The sequence below is a fragment of the Danio rerio genome, chromosome 6, assembly GCF_049306965.1.
Source record: "Danio rerio strain Tuebingen ecotype United States chromosome 6, GRCz12tu, whole genome shotgun sequence".
In the NCBI taxonomy this organism is placed as follows: Eukaryota; Metazoa; Chordata; class Actinopteri; order Cypriniformes; family Danionidae; genus Danio; species Danio rerio.
The window spans coordinates 40552501-40576972 of record NC_133181.1 but is presented as its reverse complement, the minus strand read 5'-3'; the positions used below and the strand labels follow the sequence as shown (position 1 = coordinate 40576972).

General features: G+C 35.4%; 1 protein-coding gene across 1 annotated transcript in view; it reads right to left on the bottom strand.

The window, feature by feature from the left end:
- oca2 (oculocutaneous albinism II) overlaps positions 1 to 24472 on the bottom strand; it is a 176523-nt gene that overhangs the window by 17651 nt on the left and 134400 nt on the right. The window contains exon 23 of the mRNA XM_021477197.3: positions 21444 to 21537. Coding sequence (XP_021332872.2) covers positions 21444 to 21537 — 94 coding nt within the window. The remainder of the gene's footprint in view (positions 1 to 21443; positions 21538 to 24472) is intronic.

Sequence of the window (24472 nt, the reverse complement as noted above, 5' to 3'; positions counted from 1 at the left end):
CTCTTTATATTCTCATATCATGTCAAAAAAAACATTGAAAACGTGACACTTGCCACTTTGGTTATAAATTTAAATGAGTTTGTGAGCTTGCGATCTCCTGCCATTGGTTGTTGCTATGGCCACCATCAGCTGTTCCTACACACTTCAAGTTTCAAACTAGTTAAGCTTTTGCCCCTGTATGGATTAATACTTAATGAGTGTAAATGATTTTACTTATATTTAAGAATAGAGCAAATATGCTTATGTTAAACTGCATTGCTTTAATGGACACACACATACACTCTGCACTCTGACTACTTCAAAATTGGTTTGGTAACAAATGAATCACTGAACCAATTGTATTGTATCTAGTTAACTTTTTTATATTCTCATATCGTGTCTAAAACCATGTTGAAAACATGACGTGCTACTTTGTTTATGAATTTAAATGCGTTTGTGAGCTCACGATCCACTGACTTTTGTTGTTGCGATGACCACCATCAGGTGTTCCTACACATGAGTGGCAGTCAAGTTTCAAAATAGTTCAGCTTTTGCTGTTGTGTGGATTAAGACTGAATGTGTGTCACTGTTTTTACTTAAAGTTAAGAATCGAGCAATATGCTGGTGTTCAACTGCATTGTTTAAAAGCACTCCTGCATTGGGCTCACACATACTCTTTGCACACTGACTACCTCAAAATTGTTGATATGGTGGGCATTTCTCTCTGACTTGCACTGAACACAGTCAACCAATCACAACATACTGGGTCATTGAACCAATCAGCGCAGATTAGCCTCACTTAAAGGAGGGGTTTGGGAACAAATGAATCGCTGAACGAATCATATGGGAGGCGTTGGGATAATTAGGTAAAAAATAAATGCATATTATAAGACAATGAAAGTGTTTTTTAACCTTGCATTCATATCAGCCTGTTGTTGGAGATCCCCAAAACTAAAATATGACCCTTTTTAATGCATTTTAAGGGCTCCTTAAAAACCCGTTACAGTTTCTATCTAAGCAAATATAATGTACAGAATACCAAAACTGATGTGTGTTTTTCTGAAAGCTTCTCTCGCAGATTAACACACTGATCTTCCTCTGACTGCTGTAAACCTTTATACCCAGGTGTGCCACTTAAACTCCCTCCCTTAATTACAGAAGCCTGACAGCATCCATCATGCTCCCAATGTGACTCTGCTGCAGGAGCTATAAATAGCATCAATCTAGGTCTTCCCTATCTGCAATGATGGGCCCTTAATCATTTGCCAAGAAACACACACACACACATAAAATCAACAAAAGATCTAAAGTTGACAGCCTTTAGAAGTACGGCACCTTAATAGACCAGTGACTTAAACACCAGGATCAGGATAAACTTTTAAAATCTGTTCCTCTTTGTTGTTAAATGAATGCTGAAGAGGAATTCCATTAGCATGTAGTCCGATCTCTAACAAGCATTCCTTCGTGGCCAAGACTCTTCAAACAAATGAGGGAGTGATACAATTTGACATGGAGAGGGAGTCTTATTGCAGCCTGGTAATAGCATGAAACTTTGATCATAAAAGGTCTCAATGGGCAGCAATCACGATTACTTCTAAAAGCTATTGCATAAAGGTTAAAAAAGTGGTTATAGTGTGAGTTACCCTGAAAAAGGAATCATTTAAGTGGCTCAATTCGCAACAATTACAGAGCGATTGTGCAATTATAATCTCTAAGCATAGCATTTGAAACAGGCTCTGAAACAGTTGAATGAGGTTGATTATCTCAATACTACTCTTAGTGACATTAAATCTTTCCATATAATCAAAGCAGTCGCACAGCCACAGTCCATGTAACTGACCTAATGCATTTTTTTCCTATGAAGTTTATCTCTTAAGATAATATCTCAATATGGCTGGCTTAACTTTTAATATTAAACTTTATCAAGTATTTTATCTTGGTAAGAGAAAGAAAGAAAGAAAGAAAGAAAGAAAGAAAGAAAGAAAGAAAGAAAGAAAGAAACCTTCGCTGCACCACACTGACAAAAACGTCTCGGGTTACGTATGTAACCATAACCATAGTTCCCCGAGAGGGAACTTCAACACTGCATCTAACCAGAACGCTATAAAAGAGGTGATCCCCTAACGTTCTGGTTAGACGCAGTGTTGAAGTTTCCTAGATGGGGAACGTCTCGGGTTACGTATGTAACCATAGTTCCCCGAGAGGGAACGAAAAAATTGACTAAAAGGTAAAATATTGTTTTCATAGACAAATTAATTGAATTACTTTGGTGCGACTTCAAATCAAAACCTCTGGTTATTATAATACTAGTTAATAATGACTACTATACTGTAAACCCTAATGCCTCTGCATGTATATCAATTAGGTAAAACATAAAGTTGAAGTCAGAATTATCAGCTCCCCTTTGAATTATTCTTCTTTTTTAAATATTTGCCAAATTATGTTTAACAGAGCAAGGAAATTTTCACAGTATGTCTAATAATATTTTTTTCTTCTGGACAAAGTCTTGTTTGTTTTATTTTGGCTAGAACAAAAGTAGGTTTTAATTTTTTTTAAACCAATTTAAGGTCAAAATTATGAACCCCTTTAAGCTATATCTATTTTTCGATTTTCGAATTTCGAAAAATTGTATCTCCATCAAACAGAAATTATGGAATAAATAAACAGGAGGGCTATTAATTCAGGGGGCTAATGATTCTGACTTTACCTGTATATAAGCATTTAAATATTTACTTTTAACTTTTGTCTTTCGTCAGATGGGTTCAGGTAGTGCCTCTGTCCTGCTGCACTTCATTAAAATTCAGCATCACAAGCAAAATGACCACAACATATATCGACCAATCAGCATAGTTGTCAAGGCAGACTTTCATGTGCAGCCAGTCATTTTAAACAGAGACATGTTGAATCGTTAAAAGAAATTTAAAAGCTAAGTTCAGAGAATTCAAAATATTAATTAAAAGTTTGTTGCCGCCTAATAAGTTTAAGTATGTTAAACAAACCGGTTAAAGTTTTAATGCCAAAATTTTTTATTTAAGTAATGTCAAGTTATATTAACTTAATATATTTAGTAATGACAACAGCAGAGTTAACAGTGTAACTAACTACTAATTATTAATTACTGGGTAGTACTAATACTACTTGGAGAAAAAGCTAGTACTTTTAATATTTCCTAGGCTTTTTCTTTCTTGCTTTAAGGCAAATTAAATATACGTTGAAACCAGAAACCATAATTTCTCACCTAATCCAATATAAAAATGGACTTTGAATGAAAACAGTATTTTATTTTATTTTTCCGTGCATGGAGACTGCAATAGTGAAGGCGTCAAACGTCTGTTTAATAATTGCAGTGTTTCTCGACTGCTTGGACATCATGTAGAATGGAGACATTAAAAACAAGTAAAACAGATTACAACCACTTTTTCAGAGCTATCCAAATAACTACGTTTTGCTGAACTAAATGCATCAAACTGGCAACCCGAAGTTCAGAGCATCCTCTCAGCATCATTCAATGAAAAAGGTTTATACGTAGGTAACAACTACAATGCCAAACTTACTAAGTTTCTTTTTTTACAAGCAACCTAAACTCGTGTTTTTGCCATGTTAGTTCTTGTTAAGGCCCATATAGTAAAATGTTGCAAAAACAAGGATAAGCTAAGCAAAAAGGGCATGTTGCATGTAACGGCCATTTGAAAATATTGATTGAAAAAAAATGCTTTATCTTATAATACACAGCCATTTTGGATTAGATTTGAAAACCCAAACTGGTTATCCACTTATTTTGGAAAAGTGTTCAAACCCTGGATAATTACAAATTTGAACATAATGAATGAAGATAAATGTTTACCTCAGAATGACAGGTAAAAAACAGCACTTAAGTGGTTGGTTTTTAGTTTGCTGTGATTATCACCCAGCTTCTTTGTCTTAATTGTTGTAATGATAGTTGTCATCTACAACTTATAAATAGACTCTTGTTTATCCAAAGCTGAATCAGTAATTATGGAGCTCCACTTTGTAAGCTGAGAAAATATCATATACTATTCCTTCTATGCTAATGATGGACTACTAAGACATTCCAAGCATGCAAAAATGCTTTGCTCAGAGTATAATCAGGAAAGGTATCTGTTGATCTGGGTGAATGGCTTTTACTCTGCATCTCCTGCACATCGGTGCGTAGCCTCATATGCTAACAAAGGCAGTTTCACTGTCTTTGTTGATCAGCAGTCCACATGTTACAGCTAATTACTTTGTATAGTATGTTAGTTTGTTTTATTTTACTGCCTGTATATTTAAACATGTAACTTAACAAACAACTTTGCCTGTTTTAAGGCGTTGAGATTATTTCTTTTTATCAATGATGATAACAACTTTAATGCAATAAGATTAGTTAAAGTGTAGTCAGATAAATAAAGGATTTAAACACACCATCTTTCAACTGCTTCCTGTTTCCGATTAGTGGTTCAGAATAGCAGCGTAAGCTTCAAGCTTTACAACATTGTAATCTTGTACATTTCAGTCATTCATTCATTTTCTTTTCAGCTTAGTAGCTTTATTAAAATGGGGCCGCCACAGCGGAATGAACCGCAAACTTATCCAGCATATGTTTTACACAGCGGATACCCTTCCAGCTGCAACTCATTACTGGGAAACATCCATACACTCTCATTCACATGCATACACTACGGACAAATTTAGCCTACCCAATTCACCTGTAGCGCATGTCTTTGGACCTGTAGGGAAAACCGGAGCACCCGGAAGAAAACCCACGCCAACATGGGGAGAACATGCAAACTCCACACAGAATTGCCAACTGACGCAGCCAAGGCTCGAACCAGCAACCTTCTTGCTGTGAGGCGTTTGTGCTACCCACTGCACCACCGTGAGGCATTGTACATATCCATTTCTTCTAAATCTTTGGGATTTTGCACCCTTGAATGCTTTGGTTGGTCAGCATACTGAATAATGATTACCTATTTCAGTAGTTACACATCTTACACTGCAATATGTTAAACGGACTCATGATATTAAATTCTGAACTTTGAAGTGAAAATATTTGAGTTTGTGACCATCCAGAGCTACAGTATGTCAGCTCAAATCTGCAGACAGACTGTGACTTTTGGCAACATTGACTCGTTCAGAATGTAAATTATGGGAAATCAGGGCAAAAGCAGTAGTAAATTCCAGTTCTGAGTGACATTCGAGCAGAATCTACAAACTAATATAAGAAAATAAATTCAAGCACAGGAAAAAAATGATACAGTACAGCACATGCTGGTGGATTACATGAGTAGACAGATTCATTTCAGATAACAAATGAGCAAATATTTGACCAATTTTTACAGAAGAAAATTAATATATACTTAAAATGTTTTATGCAAAAGTTTGGCCACCAAAAGATTGGGATAAGTCCCTGAATTCTTGATAAAGGCATTTTGAGTCATTCTTCCTTGCAAAACTTTTTCAGTTCAGTCAGGTTTGATAAGTGCCAAGCATGAATGGCCCTTTTCAAACCAATCAATAGATTTTCGATGATGTTCAGGTCTGGGGACTGGAATGGCCATTCTAGAACAATGTATTGTGTCTGTTTTACAGTAGGGAGCAGGTTCTTCTCTTGAAATGCTGTGTTCTTTTTCCACCATGCAAAGTGCCTATGGTTGTGGCATCTGCCCACAGTATATTTTTCCAAAATGATTCAGGCTTGTCCAGATGAGCATTTGCATACCACAAATGATTATTCTTGTTGCAGAATGCAGAAAAGAAAAAGAAGAGTGTTCTAAGAGTGTGCTGACTGTGGAATGATATACAATGACATTATTAGCAGCAAGATGTTCCTGGAGCTCTTTGGTGGTGGTCTGTTGTTTGTCTAACCATTATTCGCCTTTGTCTTTCAGATTTTTTTCCTGGTCTAGCACAACTTTCCTTCACATTAACTGTTCCTGTGGTCTTCCATTATTTTACTATATGTCTCACTGTGGAGATAGAGACTTTAAACCTTTGTGATAGTTTTTTGCACCCTTTTCCTAATCCATGTTGGTGAATTATCCTAGTTTTTAGGCCATTTGGAAGATCTTTTAAGGTTCTCATGTTGCTACTTTCAGGTTCACAATAAGGAGAAGCACAACTTGCAATTAGTTATCTCATATATTCTTTTTCATGATTGCTTGCACCTGTGGATTGTTAAGGTTCACTGAGTCACTCAAATACATTTTTTTGTTGTTGTAATCAATCAGCATTAAGTGACTACAGGTTTTGAAATCCACACAAAAGACTTTTGTGCATAACCTATTTTTCAGTTTCAATTTAATTTCAAACATTTCAAAACTGCTACTGATTTCTGCCTAAAAACGTGACATTGTCAAGCTTTCACTAGAAACCAGTTGGCATTTCACTGTGATCTGCTCTTATAAAAAAAGAGCACATAATTATGCACCCCCACAGAGGGGTGCCCAAATTTTGACATTAAACTGTATATCTGCAAAGATGCTTTTAGTTTAAGCCTAACAAAAGTAATACATACAAATAAAAACATATTTCCTCTATATTTTGGACTTTCCTCCATTTAAAGTTTGTAGAAAACTCATTTATGATGTAAACTCCCTCGAAGAGTAATTCAACAAACTTTTCCCAGAGAAATTTTTAGAATGTTGATCATTTAATAAGGTAAAAAAACATTGTAATATAATGTGTGTGCTTTTTTGTTGCTGATTGTTTTGCCAAGAAAATAGCCTGAGTAAAAAATTAAATTACATGACACCAACTCCATATTTTATTTTTCTAGGAAATCTGATGGAATTCTGCTTGTATTAATTAAGATTAAATTTTATATCCATGCTTTTAATAAAATACACATCTTTGAAGTTACAAAATGACACCTTTTAATGCATTGAAAACTACATTCAAGAAAACTGTCAATGTGTTGGTTTCTTGTGTACTTCCTGCTTATCTGTATCACTTTACAGTTTGTTCTTGAAGGACAATACAACTAAAAGCTTTATCTTAGCACTTTGCCAACTTTGGATTGATGGATTAAGCAAAGCACCAAAAAAGGGCAAGAGGACAAACAAAATGAATAAATGCATACTTTGTTGCAGTCTTCCCTGTCTGACTTCCATGCAAACTACAGCATAAACTTACTGGCCACTTTAATACTGTAGGTGCAACTGTCCAACTGCTCGTTAATGCATGTTTCTAATCAGCCAAACACATAACAGCAACTCAATGCCTTTAGGCATGTAGACATGGTCAAGACAATCTGCAGCAGTTCAAACCGAGCATCAGAATAGGAAAGAAAGGTGATTAAACATGGCAGGGTTGCTGGTTCAAGCTGGGCTGGTCTGAGTATTTCAGAAACTGCTGATCCACTGGGATTTTCATGCACATGTTTACAGAGAATGGTCAGAAAAAGAGAAAATATCCTATTGTTGATGCCAGAGGTCAAAGGCGAATGACGAGACTGGTTTGAGCTGATAGAAAGGCAACAGTAACTTAAATAACCACTTAGTACAACCAATGTATGCAGAAGACCATCTCTGAATGCGCAACACTTCGAACCTTGAGGCGGATGGATTACAACAGCAGAAGACCACACTGGGTGCCACTTCTGTAAGCTAAAAACAAGAAACTGAGGCTGTCACGGTTGCAGGTTTGTGCGCTCTTCCGGAGTGTCTGTTTGATCAGGTTGGTTTGTTTTTGTTCTCTACGTGTATCTGTTTTGATCACGTGTGATGACGGCACTTAGCTGGCTTGATGAGCCCGCCAGCTGAGGCTCATTTTCGGGCCTATATATGGGCCACGTTTTCTGTGTGTCTTTGTCAGTTTGTTACGTGTGCTTATTGTGTGCTATACTGTCTGTGCTTAGGATCTAAGGACTGTTTTCTGGACCCTGTTTCCTGCCTGATTCCTGCCCGATCTCTCCTAGCACTAGCACTACATTCATTCCTTGCTTTTTGTTTGACTGTGTCAATAAATATTATTTTTGTTAACTCACACTTGGATTCATCTGATTCATCAGTTTTATACGTGACAGAGGCTACAATTCCCACAGGCTCACGAAAATTGATCAATAGAAGATTGGAAAAGCGTTGGCTGGTCTGATGATTCTTAATTTTTGCGTCATCATTCAGGGACAGAATTTGGCAACAACAACATGAAAGCAAGGATCCACCCTGCCTTGTATCAATGGTCAGGTTGGTGGTGGTGGTGTAATGGTGTGGGGGATTATTTTCTTGCCACACTTTGAACTCATTAGTACCAATTGAGCATCATGTCAATTGGAGTAAAAGAGTATTGTTGCTGATCATGTCCATCCCTTAATGACCACAGTGTACCCATCTTCTGATGGCTACTTCCAGCAGGATAATGTGCCATGTCATAAAGTGTAAATCATCTCAGATTGATTTCTTGCGCATGAAAATGAATCACTGTATTAAAATGGCCACCAAAATCAACAGATCTCAATCCAATAGAGCACATTTGAGTGAGACATTTGCATCAAGCAACTTTGTGATCCTATTATGTCAATTTGAACCAAAATCTCTGAGGAATATTTCCAGTATCTTGTTGAATCTATGCTACGAAGGATTAAGGCAGTTCTGAAGGCAAAAAGGGGTCCAACCCGGTACTATTAAGATGTACTTAATGAAGTGTATTTCTCCATATAAAGTGTTTAAAATAAATTTCCTCTCAGTGTTTAAACATGTCCGCTGACTTTCACAAGCTTATTCTTATTTCATATCTGAAAAGTTGTCCAAAACTACAATAAAGTAAAATACATTCAATTATTGTTTTAAAGCCAGAAGGCGTCTGACTGAGGCAGTGAAAGCGATCCGCTCTATTATTCTCTCTTTAGGTGTTCGGCTGTGTACAGCTATTACTATCTTGAGAAGAGGATGTCTGTGGTGGTCCATGCAGAATGGGGCTCATTGTTCTTGATTTACCATACAGGGTGAGTAATTGATTCAGAGCCAAATGCAGATTACACACCTGCAATCTCCAAGCGCAGATTTTGTATTGTCTGTGGCACAGGGGTATCGAGACTCAGCGGCTGTAAATAGGAATTGTAATTACATCACATGACGCAGGAGATCCGAAAAAGACAAAAACAGGGCTTCGACTATTGAAAACAACGGAATGAGGCCTTTTCGCTGTAAATAAGCCAGTACTGTCTGTTGTTTTTTGTTGCATCGACTGTTTATATAGGGCCTGAAGCAAGTCAATGGTATTCATGGATTCCTTGCTGGAAGTGTTTTGCAATAGACTTAGACTTTAATTAATTCAGCATTAATGAAAATGCTGATGCATTTGTATGCAAATTCATACATCTATATTTATACGTTTAATCGAAACCACGCACACACACACGCACACACACACACACACACACACACACACACACACACACACACACACACACACACACACACATTTGTTTTTGTGAAAAGTGGGGACATTACATAGGTTTCCATTTATTTCATACTGTCCAAACTGTATATTATATTGCCCTCACCCCACCCTACCCCAAACCCCAACCATCACAGGAGTCAGTGTCCAGCTTTACTCTCTGATTAAACTCATCCTGTGGGATTTATAAGCATTTTGAGAAATGAAGACGTCACCAATGTCCTCATATTTCACCTTCTTATTGTAATACCTGTGTCATACCCATGTCATTATACAGATTTGTGTCCTGATATGTCACAAAAACTTGAACACACACACACACACACACAGAGTACTTTGTTTCCCAGTACTGGAATGCTGCTGGAACGGCATTTGCTGCGTAAAACATATGCTGGAATAGTTGGCACTTAATTCCATTGTGGTGACCTCTAAAATAAAGACTAAGCTAAAGAAAAATTTATTAATTAATTAACTTGAAAGCATACATGTAAATGATAACTAAAGCAAGAATAATTAAAACAAAAACAGGTCCTAACAAGGGAATAAAGGTCAGTAATACTAAGGTGTTTAAAAAAAAAAAAAAAAACGTTTGTATATATGGTTCGGTGGTTTTAACAAGCAATACTTCTAAATGGTCAACATTTTGTCACAAGCAAGTAAACTAGTATCACAAAGCTAGTTTTTCTGAATGGTCAGAATCGCACATGTATATCACATAGAATAATTGTACTGGCTGCAGTCTCATTTTCTGCAGTCTTTTTGAGATCATAAAAAAAAGTGTCTAAAATGTCACTTAAAGTGACATTTAAATAGTAGGCAGTATTTAAATATTATAATTAAATAGAAAATAAGTTGAATAACTGCAAAAAGATCCACTTTTTGAGAAAAAACAACCACCCTTTTTACCAGGGCTGGCTACAGGCCTAAAATATCATATTGCATCAAGATATTTTGTAAATATTTGACTTTAAATAAATAAAAACTTCATTTATACAATTTTAAAAACCTAATTGTCTCAGGATTTAGATATTTGTAATTTCAGATTTTCAAACAGTTGTATCATAGCCAAATATTATCCTATTCTTATAAACCATGCATCAATATTAAACTTATTTATGTGTGATGTTTAAAGGTCATTATAACTAGTTTTGTAGTCCAGGGCCACATATTACATCTCTAATGTGGGGAAAAAGCAATGTGCACAAGGCAAAAAGAAGTATAAATGCAGCTGATAAATCATTACCATGAACAACTCTGAGTGCTTATGGTGTTCACTGCAGTGTTATTTTGATGCAATATTTACTTTAGTGCAAAAACAGTAACAAGTGCTTCCACTGTCATCATGTTTTGTGGTCTAGTTGGAACCAGTCATAGATCCATAAATGGACATTGATCGGTTATTTAAGGATGGTTTATACTGTACAGGTATATTCCCACAAGGCTCTCCTTTTGAAGGCTGCTCAGGTCACACTTGTCAGTAAAATTGTCAAGAGGCAGACTTATAGCCTACCAATAACATGTGGTGACTCCGTATAAAACAGATTTACAAGCTTTGCATCATTAAGGTTTTACAGCTGGTCAGAATATGTCTCCGTATGTCACTTCATTAATTCTGTAGCTCTCTCTGAGGGCTTCGCCAGAGAGGGAAAATGCCAAAAGAAGATGGATGTTGGAGACAGGAAAAAAGTGCTCACTATAGGCAACTCGCTCTGGTGTGGTAAACATGCTCTGTTTAAAAGCAGGTCCCCAAAGCCTTGGTCATTCTCACTACCCTTCTCACACTAAAGACAGAAAGTGATGGTTTTTTAAGTATATATGGAGGTCAGAGGGGCAAGGATGGAAAGCCAAGACAGTCACCAGGAACCAATATCGCCACAATTGGTTTAGGATAAGGTGACTGGAAAAGGGCAGAAGATTGACAGGGAATGACAGAGACGTGTGGTTTAATAAAATCCAGACTCATCTGAACACCAATACAAGACTTCCTGTTCCTTATAACTGGACAGATCATGCTAAGACTTTAGAAGCTACTATTAAGTTTAGATTGAATTCATCTGGCATTCAACAGAGAATGTGGTATCACACTGGCACACTGGCACACAGGTGTTATTTGTTGTATTTACCAGTCTCACTCCCGTCCACCCCACACGTCAAACACTTTTACTGAAAAGTACTGTAATGAGCTCTTGTAAATAGTCTAGAAGTCAGTGTGATGTTTGGAACAGTGTGTGTGTGTGTGTGTGTGTGTGTGTGTGTGTGTGTGTGTGTCTGTGTTTGCCTGGTTTAATTGCTGTCAAATTAGGCAATTTTGACTTTATATTTCTTGTTGTATTGTGCACAAGAAATATGTCAGACTACAGTACATCACCTGCGATCTTCAATGATGTGTGTGATGGCTTCAAAAAGACAGGACTAGCAACTGAATCTGGAAACTAGAGTGTAAACAAAACTCAAGAAAACTTCATAATGGTAGGATTTTTTAAATGATTCCAAAACAATAATTTCCCACTGCTTTTCTAGAAAAGAAATAAAACATATTTTTTGTTAAAGGCATTTTGGGGAATAAAGAACTCCTAGGGCTTAGGGATTTCCTCGATTTGACTGCTAACATTTCATGAATATGAAAAAAATAAAATAAAATAAACAAATAAATAAAAGAGGTACGATGGATGGATGGATGGATGGATGGATGGATGGATGGATGGATGGATGGATGGATGGATGGATGGATGGATGGATGGATGGATGGATGGATGGATGGATGGATGGACAGATGGAAAGATGGACGGACGGACGGACAGACAGACAGACACGATAGATGATAGATAGATAGATAGATAGATAGATAGATAGATAGATAGATAGATAGATAGATAGATAGATAGATAGATAGATAGATAGATAGATAGATAGATAGATAGATAGATAGATAGATAGATAGATAGATAGATAGATAGATAGATAGATAGATAGATAGATAGATAGATAGATAGATAGATAGATAGATAGATAGATAGATAGATAGATAGATAGATAGATAGATAGATAGATAGATAGATAGATAGATAGATAGATAGATAGATAGATAGATAGATAGATAGATAGATAGATAGATAGATAGATTTATTTAGAAAGAAACCTGGAATGCATTCAAAGGTTTGAATCTCTGCCTAATTTGACCTGAACAGTACTGCTAAAAAAAGGCTTCAACATCATGCTTAGATTCTGAATAAAATCAAATGAGCCAGCTTCTCAGGTGATCTTGTTATTAAATCAGGAGAGGAACAGTTTGAGAAGCGCTCGTGGTGAAGCTCAGTGGTGTTCCATCACTAGTTTCTAACCAGAGTGCCAGAGAAAGTCTTCATTCCCATAGCAACCGGCCAATCAGCCAATTACAGGCTGAGCTGAGGACTTACCCATTCATCACAAAGTTCCAACCATCACAGGGCATACAAATGAAGCCCCAAAATGCAAAAAGCCAATATACTCCAGTCCAGGATTACATTGCAATTCATCTGCTGCTGGGACTTTACCTGGAGTGATACAGAAGCGCTTCAGATGACATTGATAAGGATGACTTGTATTCTATCAGTATCAAGCAGGAGGGAGGTTAATGATGAATGAGCAATTACTCAAACATCTGCTGCACCCTGTTTGTTTTCTTTGCACTGCCAAAAAAAATATGATCCCACGGGCAATTCCTTCCTCCCACAGCCACCCTGCTGCCACTAGTCCATCCCCATTTGGCTCAGCCCAGAGTGGGCCAGATGCTATACCTGCCTCAGGACGCTCCTATGGGCCCCTCCAAAGAGGAAGGAGGGATTTCAAGAGCACATCTCAGGAGTGAATGCACTGAACAGCTCTTTTGCTGAGCAGAGGTGCTTCATTACTGAAACAGAATCGGAAGTAAGTGGCAGCCGTTCAACTAAAAGTGAAGAGCGAGGCAGAATCTGGGGGTCTTGCTAACACTAGGATGGATTGGATTCACTGCCAAGATTAACTTGAATTGATCTGCCTTATCTCCCTGTCTGATGTGCCGTTTAGACTGAGCTTCCATTCCTCCCTGATGTTGAGCCGAGAGGCCTTATGCTCTGTCTAATGCCATTGATTTCTCTGTTTCAAGGTTTAAAAGTGCCATGGCCACTCAGACAGACAGGAAAAGGAGCTAGAAAATAGTAGGTGATAGCTTCCCAGTGGAGCTGGATTGTCAAGTCATGCAAAAATGCTGCAAGAAAATAGTTTAATGCACTGATACTGTAATTCCAGTTAGTTTTTTATCACAGTTCAAAGTAAATTCACTACTATGAGTACTATAAGGTGCTATATGAACCATTGAGGGTACAGCTTCACCATATGTACTGCAAGTTTTCACAAATGGCCCATTTCCACTGAGTGGTACAATACGGTATGGTTCACCTTTATCAGGCTTGCTTTTCTAAAGAATACCACTGGTACTTTTTTGGTGGGCGTGGTGTTTGACAGAAGGTTTCAGTCGACGTCAGTCTCGCTCGAGGAAATGTCAAAGCTGTATGAGTGGTTTACATATCATATGAGAAGCGCTTCTCGCAAAACAGATGTTTTATACACATAAATACTTGTGTATAAATGTTCATTACCAACCTTTCTATGAACATGATTTGATTATAACTGCAGATCAATGATCAATGAAGTGCAAAATAGCCTATTGTAACGTCTGCAATTATATAAAATAATAAATAAATACAAAATATATAAAAACACATACAGCCCCTTACACTCTCCGATATGTTACCTATTACAGAAAAACTACATACATCATACATTTAGTCCTTATTTGTGTTCAAAAACAACATGCAACATACGGCCCAGTATTATCATCAGCTCAGAAGTGTGTTATTTCAAATATAGATGTGCATTTGCGCTTTAGACGGCTTTTAAAAAAACTAGGAAGTAAAGGCTCTTCTTCTTGGCTTTGAGGCTGTTCATCAAGATGACGACAAGGTTTGCTTCAGCTTGGGTCGGCCATGGCTCATCATTATATGGATATGTTATTACTTTGTAATGTCTCGGCTATGTTTTTAAAAATGGTTGTTCCTTATGGTGGGCCAAAATGGACCCCAACCGTATGCTTTTTTTCTGACAGTACGAGTTATTTGATATGCCATGTCATTTACACTATATGAACACATGCAAACTCTCTTACGTGAGACACAATATTACAAATACTGCAAAACTAATTATAACTTGTCTATAACTTTGCCAATGACAACAGAATAAGCAGGATAATCAACGATTGTCATACAATGAATATTCTTTACTTAAATTATATTTATGACAATAATAATAAGCATAATAACACTAAAAAAATGATTAGTTGAATTAACATGATTTAATCGTAGCACCCATTAATATCTAAACAGATCAAGAAAACTTAAACTGCTGTGAATGTGTTATATGAACACAATATAAACTAGAAATTTCAACATGGTTTTAATAGGTCCATGTAACTTCTTTGCAGCTAATTGAATTAAAATGTTTGTGTTGTGTTTATCTGATTGAGTTTATTCTTAATCACCTAATGTCAGTAAAACACTCAACAAGATTCGTTCTTGTTACATCAACATGTTTTGGTATGGGGTTATTAAAATCTATTGTGTTGCTTCAATTAGGTTTGTCTTAGTTGGCAGCACTGACGTTTTTAACTTGCAGCCAGCTCGCTGTGATTTCACAAGATTACCAATATAGCTATATTGCCTCACATCAGTATGTCTTAAAGTATCTTTTTGGCAGTTAAGGTAAACCATGGTGTGGATAAAAAAACACAAATAAACATTAAATTATAACAAGAGCATTTTTAAATAACTTTTTTAAATCTGTAAAATAGTAACACAGAATAAAACAGCTTACTTGCTCTAGCACCCCATTTAAATGAAGTGTCAAAACTACTGTGCAGGAGAGCTTCTGTCCAGTTACAAATGTGCATCTTCTTCATTTAATCACTACATCAGTCTTGTTCAAGCTCATGCACCAGTGTTCATGTCCCAGTAGCTTGGTTGAAGGGAACAGTGCAAAAATGAAATCACCAACATGCAAAAGGAACTCCATGTGCAGTTTTGTTGTTGTCTCCAATTGACTTGTGCCAAGAAAAAGTTGTACATATATATGTGGAACACCACAACTGCAGAAATCCAAAAGTTCAGTCTGTAAAGCTAAGTATGCGTAGTGACTTCGTATGCGGTTTTATTGGTGAATATTGTGAACTTGCTTATACAGTTGGTGAATACCGCCATCCACCAACTGTGATGGAGGCACAGTCACTCATCAGAGAGAGTCATTCACATGAAGAGCTTAAATCTCATTCAATCAACAGTTTCTCATCTAATTCATTTAAATATTTCTTCATTTAGTTTTAATCAACTAGAATAAATCATTCAACAGAAGTAAACTCGTTCCTTTTCCATAAGACATATTAGTATTTTGCAAATCTAGCAAATTGCTTGTTGACGTTTTTGAGTGTACTATTATATTTCGCCACATCCTAATTCAATTTGCTGTAATTTGTATAATGCTTTCACAATAACTATTATTTACTATTACTTTACAAAAGGTGACCAAACACAAATCTAAGTATAAACATAATATGGCAATTAAACAGCATAATTAATAGCAATAGAGAGTAAACGCATAAATCAGTATGACCATTATAACCAAATTACAAAGTGGTCACATTTAGGAAAAAGCACAAATAAATAAAAATCTATATTAATACCTGTTTCTAAAGCTTGTGTGAATTTCAAAGCAAATCAGGCAAGTAGTATTTAAGAAAATCCATAGACACAAATTCCTCAAGGTATGGCTGAAAGCGTGAAGTGTCTTCATGTCTGGCTCTGTGCTAGGCATGTCTGAACTTCCTTTTTGGATTCAATATATAGCGAATGAAAGAAGCCACTGTCTCCCACCGGGATCATTTCACAGTCCAATCAGATGTGCATTCAAGTTGCTCTTTTTCACTATTGACCACCAACACCCCACAACTGGGAGAAAGCCAGATAGCTGCATGCATCTGTATTTGCATGGAAAGCACTTCCATCGAGCAGGTGGTAACAAGCAGGGAGAACCGAATCAAAAGAGACGGTGAATATCTCCGCAAGCCACTCACTGAGAGGTAATCAGCGTGCAGCTCCTTTTCCACATTCAGATGTATTTGTTGATACGCTAGAGAGTGCTTGAAATCAAGCTGTCTAAAGAGTCTCTCTAAAACTGGATCTGTCAGTTCTTTAAAAGAGAGCCATACTTGGGGATATTTTTGGAACATGATGAACATGCTCCATGTTCACTGATTTTAAATGGAACATGCAAATAACAGTGTTCAGAACACTTGGCTCACACACATAAAGAAGAAAGTTCATCTATTGTCCTTCTATCTAACTGTAGTTGTCAAGTCAACAATGATACTGTAGAACTACTGTTACTAATACACACATTTTAATGGAGAGCTATAGTTTTTCTCTCTATCCACATATACTCTACACACAGATGGGAAGTAATGAATTACAAATAATGTTTTTTCTGACTACTTTTTACTTTTACTCATAGCATTTGTATACAAATATCTGTACTTTCTACTTCTTGGGCCCATATCCAGCCCAGGTAAAAGGGGCTCAAAAAGGCAGTTATACGCCTCTTTTTCAATTTGATTATGAGATTTAAACACTGCATTTTAGCGACCTTATAAGCACTATGTTTTAGCTGAATTAGCATGTCGGATCATAACCACACTTTTTGATGTGTCAAAAATATTTCCTAAAAATTTAGAATAAAGAAATATGACAAATATTTCATTTTAAAATACAAATTTATTACATCATATTTTATTAGGGAAAAAAAACTTATTTTTATTTTATTTTTATTTTTATTTTTAAATAAAAAATTATAGCCCAGAGATGCCCAAACTACAAGACTACTGAGAAGAGGGAGAATGATGGGGATCGATTTGAGACTGTCATTTCTTATTTAATGTGACATTTTATTTGTTTGTTTTATTGTTAAGATACAAAAAAGGCTAACTGTAATTAAATGTTCCAATTTAAATAGTGTCAATTATTCAGATCAAGTTTAAAATGTTCATACTGTCACCCAACGGACTTTGGGGTTCTGCTTGACTAGTGTATTCAGCACTGAACTCCAATGTGTTACTGTATAAATGTGATTATTTATGTTTTATTTTAATTATAATAAAAAAAATATTGCATTAGTTAATTCGATTCAAATTAATGTTTTCTATTTTTGTTTAAATATTAGGAAATAAATTAAGAAATTACCCATGGCGACTTTAATTTATCTTTGGCCCATGGCTATCAATGATATTAGATTTTTGGCCCTTCATTTGAAAAAGTTTGCGCACCCCTGCTCTTGCCTATTGTAATATATTAGGCAAATAACAAACTGGCCAGTATCTTCAATACTTTCCTCAGACAGAATTTGGCCATTTGAATATTAAAAAATATTATTCATAATAATATAATAATAATTTAGAGCTTCACAATGTTTCTAGCCTCTCATTTAAAAGTGCTTCACTTTGTTATTAAATGTTTTCTTTAAAGAATAAGGTCCAATGTTTAAAATAAAGGTTAATTGTAAAATGTTTTCTCTATTAAAAAACAGTACAGTAGCGAAAGATGACTTTGCTTATGTCAGAATGTGTTTTCTTGCACAGCTGGATGTTTGATTCATGAAATTTAATTGTTAGCATTGGCCAAAACTGATTAGCTGAAGTCAAACCAGGATTCCGCTTGGTCTTAAAGCCTTTATCAATGGGTTGTATGGGACAAATTTGGGACCTTTGTTTCGGAACTCCCCCCTGGCTACGAGCCTGCCTTACATTTTTAAACCTTGTTACTTTTGTTTTTAATGTGTTAGGTGAAACCTATATAATTTCTTGTCTCTTTTTTTCTTTATAATTTCTTGACTTATTTCTTGCACAGTTTGAACGCCTTTTTGACTTAATCCTTTTTTTTTGTTCTTTGGGTTTTTTCAAACAATGATCATGCACTTTACAGTAGTTCATAAAACTTAAAAGGATGGCTAACATGGATGAGACAGTAGGAGTCAGCGATGTAAACATGACTGATTCCTGGGTAATAAGTTGTGTTCTGGTCTATAAAATGTTCAGTATAAATCTGGTGAACTATCCCGTTAATTGTTGTTGTTAATAAGTAATTGTTTAGCCTGCATATGTTTTAAATTGGCAGCAATTGCTTAATGAGCACAACTAAAATCATCTTTATTACTCCACTAAAGAAAAACAGCTGGCTAGTTTTTATTTTAGGGTGAACTTTCCCTTTATGTTGTGTTGTGTAATGTGAAGAGAAGGGAAAACATGGCTGGAAGCAACACATTGCAGCAGCTGCTCATGAACACAGTGTCAGAGTGTGCCCTGAAACAGAGCCCTTAAATGTGTCACTTAAGCGATCACTGGCCAACAAAACTGGTTGGAAAAAACTGGCAGCTTTCTCTGAAGATTGAGAGTACATGAAAGGCCATAAACATCTGGTCGTAAAGCTAGAGGATTGATTATTGTACCAGCGAACTCTTGTAATCCTCGCTGTTGATTATTTTTTATTCTTTTAAAACTGGTGTTTTAAAGTTGCTACTTTTTGTTTGGTTCAGAACTGCCCATTTCACATAAAAAAGAAAAACAAATAAATAAATAAATAAATAAATACTTATACAATTAAATAATAATCAGCTGAAGTTTCCTTGTCTGACACTTCAAATGCTTGAGCTCATTAAAGCAGGATTGTATGGAGCCAGATCAGTCTCAAAAATAATACATTTTCAAAATAAAATTCATAGATCCACAACACAATTCACATTGACAAAATAGAATTTATAAATTCAAATCACGATTCGAAAACACAAAAATCCCATTTGCAAATTGAAAACACAATTAAAAAATAAACAAATCCAATTCGGAAGTTCAAAACACGATTCAAAATTACAAAAATCCAAATTATGAATTCAAAACACGATTCATAAACACACAAATTCAATTCGTAAGTTCAAAACTCGATTTGTAAATACACAAATCCAATTTATTTGATGAAAGTATTTATGATTTTCACTTGTTAATTCACGATTGGGTTTACAAATTTACAAATTGAATTTTGTTGGTGAATTATGTTGTGCATGTATGAATTTCATTTTGTACATTTATTATTTTTGAGACTGATCTGACTTCATAGGATTGACTCTGACAAATCTTTATATATTTTTTTGTTTTGTTTTGATTCCTTTTTTTAATCTGCTGGTAAAAAAAATTAGTTTACAAAAATGCCTCTATTAGGATAATCAAAAAAAGCAACAAATACATTATTTATATTATAATGCATGTACAGTATTTACCAAGACACCTCTCTTTATATATTTCTTTTCCAAGTAGCTAATGACTTTTTAGTGCTGAATGGCTGTCCAGGAGTCAGGAAAATATAGATTTGATGCTAACATCCTGAATGTAATTCTTGTATTGCAATGGTGTAATGTAACCCAGAGCTCTGTCATCAAATCGTTCATTTGTATCTAATAAATTACAAATACTTTTGACATTGAAGAAAATCCTCTTTTGTGGTAATTAAACAGGCATGGAATTGGCTAGATATTCCAACATTTCTAATGTTTATCCTTTTAACTATATGATATTCCCTATAACAAAAAAAATTGTAAATTACTTTCACATCTGACTTCATGTGACATAGACTATTAAAAACAAAAAAAACTGTCAATTATAAATGAATTACAGTTTTTCTCAGTCACTTTGGTGCATTTCTCACAACACTATTTACATTTGCACAACATGCATTTCTCTAAACAATTAGTCATTTGTGCACATCCAAGTAGCAGTTTCTCATTCTTTCCAACAAATTGCGAATGCTTTTGGACACGCATCAATTGCTTTCATACAACTCTCTGCTGTTTATAACATTATCATTTGCCCATGTCATGTCAGTCAAAATTAACTAGACTTGTGGATGCTGAATAGTCATTCCATATAAAACTAATAGTCCTCATTTCATTACTTGAGTCATTACATACAAAAATGTTGAATTAGTTGTCACAATCTGTCAAGAAAATTTTATTCAAAAAAATTTCAATCTTTATTTTCCTAAAAAAATTCTTAAAAATTTAACAATTTGATGAATGATTTACAGACCTGTGTATATTATAGGTTCAATTCCATTATGTTCTGCAATATTGTTGACAGTTGTGCACAGCTCTGCCCGAAGGGAGTTTATGTTTGTTGTAATGTAATGTGTAATGTAATGTAATGTAATGTGTTTATTTATTTAGCGCATTTATTGTGTATGGCCATACACCCAAAGCGCTTCACAATCATGAGGGGGGTCTCTCCACACCACCACCAGTGTGCAGCATCCACTTGGATGATTAAAAAAGGGTGTATTTATTCTTTTGCACAATGCTGTGAATAAATTAGAATTGCAACGAGCATATGCAGTAAAGATGTGAAACATTCAGTGTCTTGTACTCAGATTCCTCACTAAATGCGGTGATGTCTAACTTTATTGTGGTTTTCAAATGGCTGTGCAAATAGTATATAGTGCTGTCTTGAGCATTTTCAGGAAGTGTCACCAAAATCTGACTTTTTTGCATTGAAAAAATGTACAGAGTAAACTGTCATAATGAAAACAGGACAAAGCCATTTGACTATCTTGTTCATAAACAATGGTATCAGGACTTTTCATTTTGATGATACTGACACTTTGATTGACATGAATACTTGCTTTTAAGGAATGAACTATCCATTTTGAGCATGTGACGCGCTTTTGCAGGTTATCATCTAGGTTTTGCAGTTTGTACTAATTGTTTTGAGAAATGCATTAACTGTTGTGCAGACATGCACTAGTGTTGTGAGAAATGCACCAAAGTGACTGAGAAAACTGTAAAATGGTGTGTTTTTGTCAAATTCAAGCAGCCACAAACGTGAATGGGGTTTAGATACATTTGGTCTAAAAAGAGCATTTAATGCTGCAATAAAAGGTGTTGAAGAACATAATTGTTCCCAATATAAATACCTGAAGAACTCCATGAAGGAAAATCCATAGCCGTGCTGTTCAGCAATCCCAGCACACACCACGTTTGCAGATGCTCCAATCAGTGTACCATTTCCTTTGAGAATAGAAAAAGAAAAAAATGAATGGCTAACTTAGATAACTCCAATAGCCTGAATAAACACAGACATTCATTTATATTTAATAAAAGAAAAAAGTTTGCCCAGTGAATTCTTCCATGTATACTCAAGTCTGCCTTAAGAGAGAAAGAGAAAAAGAGAAAGAGAGACAGAGAGAAAGAGACCTGGGAATGTGTAAATGTTTAAATAGCACTACATGTCCTCTACAAATATAGCACTGCACAAACACAGGTCTTTATAAATGAAAATTAGTATTAGATTCGGTGCAATGTGCACAGCAGATTTTGTTATGCTGATTGCAATTGAAAGTTCTCCACTGTGCAATCACTTCTGTTAAGAGTATTGGTGATGAAATGACTAAACTGCAGAGGTGATTTGGCAAGCGTTCTCTTTTGTAGTACCTGCTTTGGTAATGCATGGCACAGAGAGAGATTTCTGTCCCCACTCAAATCAGAGGCATGATAGCTTTGTGATGAAGGACAGAGGTCATCACTTCATCACTAACATGTCTAGAAAAATTTACTCTGGAGCATCTAGATGTGTTCTTCAATTTTCTTTCATACCTCTGATCCAAGTGGCTTCATCACATTCGCATACATTTAATCTCAGCCTACTTGTAAAACTGTCATATGTCTTTAGTATGTGGGAAATATCTGTTTTTGATTGTTGCCATTTGATATTCCTTCATTACTGTTGCTATATTTTGTCTTAGATTTTAATATGCAGAGTAATGGAGTTTAATTAAATGTACTAATCAATGTTTAACTATTATTTGTATATGTGTAATGCTTTATTTTGATGTAATTTTAAGGAGGTCTGTCATGTCTTTAATGGCTTTCAATAGCAAATCTTAAATCTTTAAAAAACTAATTTAGGGAGTGAAAAAGTATCTTATCTCTTATAAAGATTTTGGTAATGTAAGTATATAATATAAGCAATATACTATATAAGTATAAACTAAAATCAATGGGTGCTGGGGTATCAAAGGAAACGATGGAATGATAAAGAGGGAGAATGATAGAACAATAGGTATATTAAAGGTTTAATGGATGGATGGATGGATGGATGGATGGATGGATGGATGGATGGATGGATGGATGGATGGATGGATGGATGGATGGATGGATGGATGGATGGATGGACAGATGGATAGATGGATGTAAGGAATGTAAGGATGGATGGATGGATGGATGGATGGATGTAAGGATGGATGGATGTAAAGATAGATAGATAGATAGATAGATAGATAGATAGATAGATAGATAGATAGATAGATAGATAGATAGATAGATAGATAGATAGATAGATAGATAGATAGATAGATAGATAGATAGATAGATAGATAGATAGATAGATAGATAGATAGATAGATAGATAGATAGATAGGCAAAATCTGCATTATATGTGTGTAAAGAATATGCGTGTTTGTGTGTGTGAATGTAATGTCTGTGTATGTAATATGAATGTATGCAATATGCATGTATTATAAATTTATGTAATATGCATTCATACACTCAGTTAAATTTATTATTTAAAAGAATCTTCTGCTCATTTAATCAAATATACATTAAAAGACTTAAACATTAAAAAAAGGATACATTTTTCAGTTCGACTTATTTTAAGCCACATTAATTACTAAGCACATTTATTTAAATTAATAATTTGGTAAAAGGCATTTATTAAGTAGTTATATGTACATACATTGTATGTATATATTTATATTTAATTGTGTGTGTAATTACATTTGTAATAAATTTCTATAATTAGTATCTAATATGTCGGTAATTTTTTATTGACCCATTTCTTACACCTTAACCCACCTTTAATCCTAACCATACCACCAAACCTACCCCAACTTAAGTAATAGCCCCATAAGTCTTCAGCAGCACAATAGAGTGGAGGAACTATCAATTTGTATGCAAAAACGAGTTAGCATTTTAGCAGTTCCAGTTCCCTCATCCCAAAGTCAATGGGTTTTTTAATGGAATTTTGGAGTTCACACTTAGGTATTGCTTGACAACTGTTAGCAGGTTTGGCATGCTGTCCCGGGAGAGAACCCTGAGCTCGGAGATAGTTGAGCCCAGGGCTCTCGCCAGGTCCATAGAGCATGAGAGGGGAGTACGAGATCAGGTGGTTCTCTTGAGCTCCCCTTTTGTAAAGGAGGAGAAAGGGGTGGATGGGGGGTTTCTTCGGAAAACGAAGATAAGGGAGTAAATCTAGCTAGGCTACTTATATTGAGTAAAGATAGATCTGATTGGCTAACTAATGAATGTGGTTGGGTGACCAGCTGCAGTCAATCATATCACGTGTTCCTCTCGAAATTAGTTTGGAAAACCCACTTAGTAAAATCCCTTAAATAAGGTATGTGGCAAACACAAACTCAAGACACTTTCACGTTTTATTCTACGATATAAAACACATCAGTTACATAACAATCTTGATTTTTAAAATCGGTCATGCTTCTTTAAAAAGATGATCGCTATCAAGTTGCTAAATGGGACTACAGGTGTTGTCGGAGACATTATACGTCATCAAGCAGATCTGGTCTGGAGCGCAGCTCGTGTGTTGGGCATTTGGATTTGTCTGTTATTTAGGTATTTTCATGAATAGTATTTTATAGTTTGTAGTATTTTTTCAAATTGGGAATTCATATTGTGTGTAGATAATGCCTTCACATGTAAAGACAGTCAAGACATTAATTTGTTGATCATTTATTCTAATTAAACGATATTATGAAGATATTGCTTACCTGTGCAGCCTCTCTCTTTCCTGCTCTCAGTAATGCAAACGTGTGAATACTATTTTCAATGTGATCAATAGATTTTTCGTATGTTTTTTCTTCATCTGAACACATTTAACTCTGTCGTAACTGTGGTATACACTTCTCCATAAAATGTATAGCAGATGTGTCTG